At 48.4% G+C, this 7,971-nt stretch overlaps 1 protein-coding gene across 2 annotated transcripts; it reads left to right on the plus strand.

Moving 5' to 3' along the window:
- The first annotated feature begins 4,578 nt into the window (after positions 1-4,578).
- Positions 4,579-7,102, plus strand: LSM10 (LSM10, U7 small nuclear RNA associated). 2 transcript variants are annotated; one of them, XM_061186781.1, is made up of 2 exons: positions 4,579-4,880; positions 6,355-7,102. In XM_061186781.1, exon 2 carries the CDS (start codon positions 6,379-6,381, stop codon positions 6,748-6,750), a length of 372 nt encoding a protein of 123 aa, XP_061042764.1. In that variant the 5' UTR covers positions 4,579-4,880; positions 6,355-6,378; the 3' UTR covers positions 6,751-7,102. The 2 variants fall into 2 exon arrangements, with proteins under 2 accessions (XP_061042764.1, XP_061042765.1); XM_061186782.1 differs by having other exon boundaries at positions 4,579-4,755.
- Positions 7,103-7,971: the final 869 nt, after the last annotated feature.

Below are 7,971 nucleotides of genomic sequence, written 5' to 3' on the forward strand. Positions count from 1 at the left end.
TATTTCATCCCTGGCGTTTTCCCCCCACCCCCATCCTCAATCTCACCTCATCTCTCTCTCACACTCCATTTCTCACCCTCACCCTATCCGTTACCCTCACCCCAGCACTCTTGCCCCAGTGCTGACCAAATGTTTTAAGTGCCCTGCAGTGCTTAGTTTGCATTCTTCTGCAAATTGTTTTGCATCCCTTTTTTCAGAGAGGCCATTATTTTCAACCAGTACTATTAACTCACAAATCTCTGTATCCCCCCCCTCACCTGGACTGCAGACTCGCTTTCCCTGAGATGCTCCATCACCCTAAGCTTAGTGTCTAACATTGACGACATTTTTATTTATTCAGGACATTTACTTCACTTTTGAAAGGCATGAAGAACCTTCTTAAATATAATACAAAATAAGACAGTTCTCCATAGAAAAGAACCAGAAGTGATGGGTAGAAGTTAGTTACCCAAAACTTCTCAACAATGGAGTAAAACAGCTGGCACAGGAGTGAGTTGCTGGTCACTGGAGTCTCAGGCAGTGGTTACGGGGGGATCTGCGGGGGTTGGAGTGGGGATTTGGACCCTGGGTGGTAAGTTGGAGCAGGTGACCTGGGAATCGCCCTAACTCTCAGGATTCTGTGATCCTCTGACAACTGGATTCAGAACCACAACAGAGCTCATCTAAAGGGAACAGGGAAATTCAAGGCTCTTGAACTCAATTCAAGTGGACCCTTGTCTGGGTTTCAGGTTGCAAAAAAAACTGGAACTAATTCTGGCTACTTAGGTAGAGAAGGAATCTACTGAAAGGGCTTCAGGCAACTCACAGTTGTCAGGAAGACTGAAGGACCATGGGAAATGGCCAGGAACCGAGGAAGGGCAGGCAGCATAGGAAAGCACTCCAGCACCAGCAGCACCCCCAGGAATGAGGCACTGGATGACGCAGACACCAGGACGGAGCCTAAACAGTTCCTGCTGGTTCGTGTCACTTGCTCCAGATTTAGAATCTGATAATGCCTGAGTTTATGTCACAAGCCCATGCCATACCTGACAAGGCCTTTAAATCATCTGGAGTGGGAAGCAGAACCTCACCTCCCACTGAAATTCATAGAATGTCAGATTTCCCCAAATGGGAAAGGAGTTCGGTGTCTGAGTAGCCAAAAAATGAGATACCCTCCACAGGCATGACCCCCCAACCCTCTTATTCCTATCAATGGACCACCACCTCTCTGGATACCCAGTGTTAAAATTTAAATCATTGATTCCCCCTCTGCAAACCACACTCCAGATTTAATCAGCCCCCAAGGATTCGGATTAGCTCTCTTCAGAGTCTTTAACACTCATCCCTTCTTTCCACCCCACTGCCACCAATTCATTCAAATCCCCATCACCTTCTCACCACATTCATAAAACCAGTCCCTCCTGCAACTGCTATTTGTAGGGTGAAGCATTTGGGCTTCCTAGGACCTTCTCCCTGTCTCAACACCCAAGAGACGAGCAGGAGAAGCAAGATTTACGTAATAACTATGGTGAATCTGCATGCAACAAGCAAACATATACTAAGCAATACGCTATCAGCGTCACTCCCAATTGGGGTAGTCAGGGAAGACTTCAGAAAGGTACAGCAATGGAGCCAGCCTTTGAAGGAGGGATTGGACTTAACATCTATAGATAAAAAGAGAAGATCCCAGGCAGATGGAGCAGGATAGCAAAGGCAGAGACAAGAGTGCAGGGCTTGTCTGGGGGTTGCTGAGTCTGACTAGAAAGGAGGGCAGCAGGTCTCCAATTGTAGTGTACACTGTTAGATGTGCAGATCCCCGGGCTCCACTCCTGAGTCTGTAGGTGTGGGGTTGGGTTTAACAAGCATTCCAGATAACTTTAAGGCAACTGGTTCCCAGACCACACTTTAAGAAACACTGTTTGGAGAGTTTGGGTAGAGAACCTGAAGGAGATTCAGCTGGAAGGTAAGTTGGAATCAAATCAATGTCAGCACTGGAAACTTTCTTCTGCTAGTGAACTGATTATTTTCTTAGCAGGTAAATAAGATCATAACTGTACTTTGAATCTGTTCGCAAAGGATCATGGGACACAAAGACCCATAAGATGGCTTTTATAATGAATTACATGAGAAAAAGAGGGTCTCAACTAGAATGGTGGCAGTCAGAATAAAAAGGCAAGTGAAGGCTGGGCGACAAATTCCAAAGAATCTTCAGAGTTCAGTGACTGTGACAGGTGTGGGTGAATCCGGAAATGACAGAAGTTGTCAAGCTTATTCAAGGTGCCCAACCTGGGTAGCTGAAAAATGGTGGTAGCAACCACAGAAATAGAAAAATTCAGAGTAGCAATTCATTTGGGAAGGACTTGATGAACTTGTCCTATAGACACGCTGAGTTCCAAGTACCAGTGACACATGTGAGAATAAGCAACAGACAGTTGGGAAATGGAGCTCTTCTGTGGAGCAGTCTGGGCTAGAGATGTAGGCAAGAAATTCAGCATATAGTAGTAGGTGGCAAAGAGATACTCGACTAAGAAGAGAGCTGGGCCCGGAATACAGCCCCAGAAAAAGCACACATGTTTAGGGAGCAGAATGAAGTGGGGTTTAAAAAAGAGAGATGGAGAAGAAACAATCAGAGAAATGGGTGAAACCAAGTGATACAAAGCCCCAGGGGGAAAAAAATTACCAAGGAGGATGATGGTCAATATGGTCAATCACTGAGAAGGATCATGGAAGTAAGGACTAAGAAAGAGACAGAGGTTCTCTTAAGAACAAAGAAATCATTAGTAACCTTCTTCAGAGAAGTTAATGGGAGTAGAACTCAAAATACTCGAGAAGAAGCCAGATTACAGTGAGTTGAGTGAGTTAGTGAAAGCCTTCAGGATAGAGCAGCAGTTCTCAAACTTTCAGTCTCAGGACACTTTTGTACTCTTAAAAATTATTGAAAACCCCCAAAAGTGTTTGTTTATGTGGGAGATATATATATGTGTATGTGTGTATATATATGTGTGTATATATATATATATATATATATATATATGGTAATCACATATATGTGAAATTAAAATTTTAATATTAATTCCCTTTTAAATAACAACAGACCCATTAACATATTTATATTTTAGAATAAATATATTTTCCAAAAGAAAAAATATGGTGAGAAGAGTGACACTGCTTTACAGTTTTGCAAATCTCTTGAATGTCTATCACAACAGAAGACAGTTGGATTCTCATATCTGCTTCTGCATTCAGCCCATTGTGCTATGTTGTCTTGGCTGAAGTACATGAAGAAAATCCAGTCTCACACAGAAATGAGGTTGGAAAAGGGACTGCAACTGGAGAACCACTGATATAGGGGCCTCTCCTGAGAAGTTCTACTGTGGAAGGTAGGAAAACAAGAGTAGCATGCATGGAGGAGAAAGACAATTTCAATTTTTAGGATAAGAAGAGACCAGCTGTGATGACTGGTAAAAAGAGAAGGCTCCTGGGGAAGGTGGAAACCAGTGAATGAGAGGATAAAGGAATGACACAAGCCTAACTCTTATTGAGCTTCTCCTGTGTGCCAGGTGCTTTCACACATTAATGAAGGTCACTAAAACCTTAAAACAATTCTCTGAGTTAGTCATTATGTTTTGCTTTTTTCTAATGAAATTGAGGCTGAAGGAAGATAAGCAGCTTTTCCAAGGCTATACAGAATGACCTTTTAAAATGTAAATTAGATCCTGTCACTCTCCTTTGATGGCCTATTGTTGCACTTCCAGTAACAGATAAGGAAACTTGAGGCACAAAGAGGATAATTAACTTGTCTAAAGTCACACAGTTAACAAGGGGCAGATTTAAACCCAGGCACAGCCTCCAGAGCCTGCACTCCTAATCCAGAAATCCAAACGCCTTACCTTGGCTTGCAAAATCCTAAATACCCTGGCTGTTGCCTTCCTATCCGACTTCTTGTCACACTACTCGTCCCAGTCTTACTGGCCTTTCCGTTTTTCCAAAGTGTCAAGCTCATTTGCACCAGGTCCTTTGCACAAACTGTTCCCTCTAATTGCAGTGCTCTTCTCCTAGCGTTCACGAGCTTGGCTTCATGTAATTCATCTCAACTCAGATGTCAAATGTCACCTTCTCAGGACATCCCTGACAGTCCAATAACAGGTCACCCAGTCACTATAACATCGACCCGTTTTAATTCTCTGAAGAAATTTTATCATAATTTTCTTTTTCTCATAGGCGACTCCCCCGCCTCCCCCCCACCAGTAGATTTAAGGGTCGGGTCATCAGATCATGGAGCTTGTCTCCTTGGTCACCCCTACGACCAGAGCCTGGGAAAGTGTCCGACACACGGTGAAGGTTCAATGAATACAGCCAGCCCTCCGTATCCGCGAATGCGGAACCCTCCTATACGACGCCACTTCATAGAAGGGACTTGAGCATCCCTGGTTTCGGTATTCGCGGGGGTTCTGGAACTAACTGCCCCACGGAGGAGGGACGACCGGATTCGCTGAACGGAAGAATGACTCCAAAATAGGAGCGAAGCCAATGACGTAGGCCGCGGCTGCAGGAGCGCGAGTCACGCGCCCGCGAGGCCTTCTGGGGATTGTAGTTCCGGGCCCGCCGCGGGGTCGTGGGCCCTGCGCGCTGCCGCGCTCTCGATGCTCCGGGAGGGCAGAGCGGCCCCTCGGTTGTCATGGCTTCTCAGTTCGGCCGCGGGAGAGGAGCAGCCCGGCTAGGCGCTCGCTAGTTTCGGCGGCGACGCGCAGCGGGACAGCGGAAGGAACGCGCGCGGTGGGTCCGGGAGCCAGGGGCGGAACGCTGGGGAGCCAGGAGCCGCGGAGGCGGCGGGAGCGGGGCCAGCGTTTTCCTCCCGATTGCTGAGCGTAGCTCCTCACCCAAGCCCACTCCCACGCTCCGTGAGTAAAGGGTGATCACCATCCCCCTTTTAGGGACTGGCTAACAGGCTTGAAGGTGCCAAGTGGCTTGCTCGAGGTCGCCCTCCTAGGAAGTGGCCGAGCCCGTCCTCGAGACCAGACCTGCCTCTTTGCAGTCAGTGTGCTGCCCCAAACCCTTGCTTGGGCACGTACTCCTGGTGAAGCCTGGGTGGGGTCGTTAGAGTCGGCCGGCCCAGCTCCTAGCCTCTCGTCAGTGGTATGGGTAGCTTGCCACACTTAATGCCACCCTGCACAGCCCTGTCGGTATCAGTGAGGTCTTAAGGAAAGAAAAGAAAGTTCCACCAACTTGCACTCAAGGTCTGAAAATGGGGGATAGATAAGACAAAGTTACATTAATAGAGCATCAGGGCATAATCGAACGCAAAGGAAAATACATTCAGTGTGGTGAGAGCTTGTTAGCCTCATTTAGCCTATGGTTTAATAGACGTGGAAACAGGTTCAGAGACATTAAGTAACTGTCCTACGTTTACAGAGTGTGGGTGGAGTGGGGAGTCGGAACCTCCATTTCTCTACCTTCAAAACGTATGTGCTGTATATGCTACCATTTTTTTTTCAATCAGTTATCTAAATTTCTGGTTACATGGTGGCAGCATCCTGTAGACCAATCGTTCTCAGTGCGCCCCAGGCCAGTAACATCAGCATCAACTGAGAATATTTTAGAAGTGCCCATTCTTGGGCCCCACCTCAGACCGACTGAGTTAGAAACTGAAAGGGGGGCCCAGCAATCTGTGTTTTAACACGTTCTCCAGGTGATTCTGATGCAGGCGATTGTTTGAGAACTGGTGGTTCACCTAGGGGTCACGTTAAAATGCAGATTCTCTAAGTAGGTCCGGGGAAAGCCTGGAGATTCTGCATTTCTAACAGGTGCCTGGGTGATACTGAAACTGCTGGTCCACAGACTGTACTTTGAGTAGCAAGGGTGTAAACTACACTTTAGAGCAGTGGTTCTCAAACTCGGATGCACATTAGAATTACCTGGGGAGCTTTTAAAAAATAGGATACCTGGGCCCCACCCCTGACCAAATGAATCAGAACCTCTGGGGTGTGGCAGCCAGGTAAAAACTCGGCGGATGATTCTAACATACAGTGAGGGTTCAGAACCACTGGTGTGGGGTTTGGAGTCAGGCAGCGATGGATTTGAATCCCAGCACCTCCGCTTATCACCTGTGTGACCTTGGGCAAGTGACTTAACCTCTCCCGGCCATATTTCCTCATTTATAAAGTGAATATAAGTGATCCTTGGCTTGCAAGGTGTTGTGAGGATTCTGAGGTGTGTACACGAAGCACCTAAGGGTGCTCCATAGACAAAGAAGTTGGGGAGGTGGGCAGACTTGGGGATGTCTGGGCTGGGGATTTTGTGCTAAAACCTGGTGGAGGTGAGTTAGCAACCGCACCCGCTAGCCTGCCACAGCTCCCCTCTGTGTGCCCCTCCCAGAGCGAGCAGCCGCAGTGTGGAAGAATGGCAGTGAGCCACTCAGTGAAGGAGCGGACCATCTCCGAGAACAGCCTGATCATCCTGCTGCAGGGCCTCCAGGGCCAGGTCACCACCGTGGACCTGCGGGATGAGAGCATGGCCCGCGGACGCATAGACAACGTTGATGCTTTCATGAACATCCGCCTGGCCCAGGTCACCTACACGGACCGTTGGGGGCATCAGGTCGAGCTGGATGACCTCTTTGTGACAGGCCGGAATGTCCGTTACGTCCACATCCCCGATGATGTGAACATCACCGCGACCATCGAGCAGCAGCTGCAGGTCATCCATCGGGTGCGCAACTTTGGCGGCAAGGGGAAAGGCCGGCGGGAATTTCCCTCCAAAAACTATAAGTGAGCCTGTCCCCTCAGCCAGCCCTGGTCCCCACTCAGGTTCCTCCAGAGTTCTACTGAGCCAAAGCCTGCTCTCCCTCCCCGCCCAGAACCTGGGAAGGGAGCAGGGCCAGCCCAGAAGCTGGTGTCTGACAGACATCACCTGTCACAGCTGCCTTTCACAGGGTCCCACCTCCCAGACTCACCCTGGGACCCAGAATTCTAGTTATCTTTCTGTGGCCTTGGGGTAGATGACAGTCCCCCCTTTGGATCATTATTTATCTGAATCTCTGATTTACTGGTTTAGGGAATGTGTCAAATAGTTTTCAACCCTCTCCCAGTGAGGATTATTAAATGTGCTTGGCCTGAGCATCCCATTTCTCTTGTAATTGTGGTTTTTTTCTCACAAAACTAAATGGGATGCAAACAAGTCTGTGCCTCATGCTTTCCCCTCTGCGCTGGGCTCCCTGTTGGTCCTGTGTCGTAGGGTGCTGGGTCGCAAGCGTGGCTGCACATTGGAATCACCTATCTCACCCTCACCTATTTGGATTTACTTGGTATGAGGTGTGGCCTGGGCAGTGGGATTTTTTTAAGTTTCCCAGGTGATACGAATATGCAGTAAAGTTTGAGAATGTAGGAGAGGCCTTCAGTCTGGTCAGGGGGAAAGTGGCTCTTCTGTTCCAATTCCCTGTTGAAGAGATTGTTAGTCTCATTGCTCTTTCCTGAGGTGGAGAGGCTGGAGTAATCCTGGGCCCTCCCCTCAAGTGTGGGAGCTCATCCCACAGCAAGAAATCAGGCTCCGATTCTGAGAGTCATTGGGTCCTCAGGGAAGAAGGCGTTCTCCGGGTTAGAACCCCAGCCTTTGTTGTAGCTGCCTTGCAGCCGTACCAGCCCTGCCACCATCTCAGTAAAAGCGGCTCTGTCCTATGGAACCAGAGAGTTTGTCTTCATCAAACAAACGTCCACAGAGCAGCTGCCATGTGCCAGGCCTTCTGCTGAGCACACATTGTCCAGTAAGCTTTGGTCCCTCTGGAGAGGGGCTTAGAATCTAGCAGAGAAGGTAATCATTTCCTGAGGGAGACTGGAGAGGAGTGTTCATTTGGGTGCTGGCAGCCCACGGTCACTGCATTCACGTTCTAGCCCAGTCTGTCCAAGTGTTGTCCCTGGACCACCTCATCAGAACCAACTGACATGTGTCTAGAAGAGCCATCTTCCTGGCTCCCCAGATTTGAAACAGAACCTGGAA

Source organism: Eubalaena glacialis, chromosome 3 (assembly GCF_028564815.1).
Source record: "Eubalaena glacialis isolate mEubGla1 chromosome 3, mEubGla1.1.hap2.+ XY, whole genome shotgun sequence".
In the NCBI taxonomy this organism is placed as follows: domain Eukaryota; kingdom Metazoa; phylum Chordata; class Mammalia; order Artiodactyla; family Balaenidae; genus Eubalaena; species Eubalaena glacialis.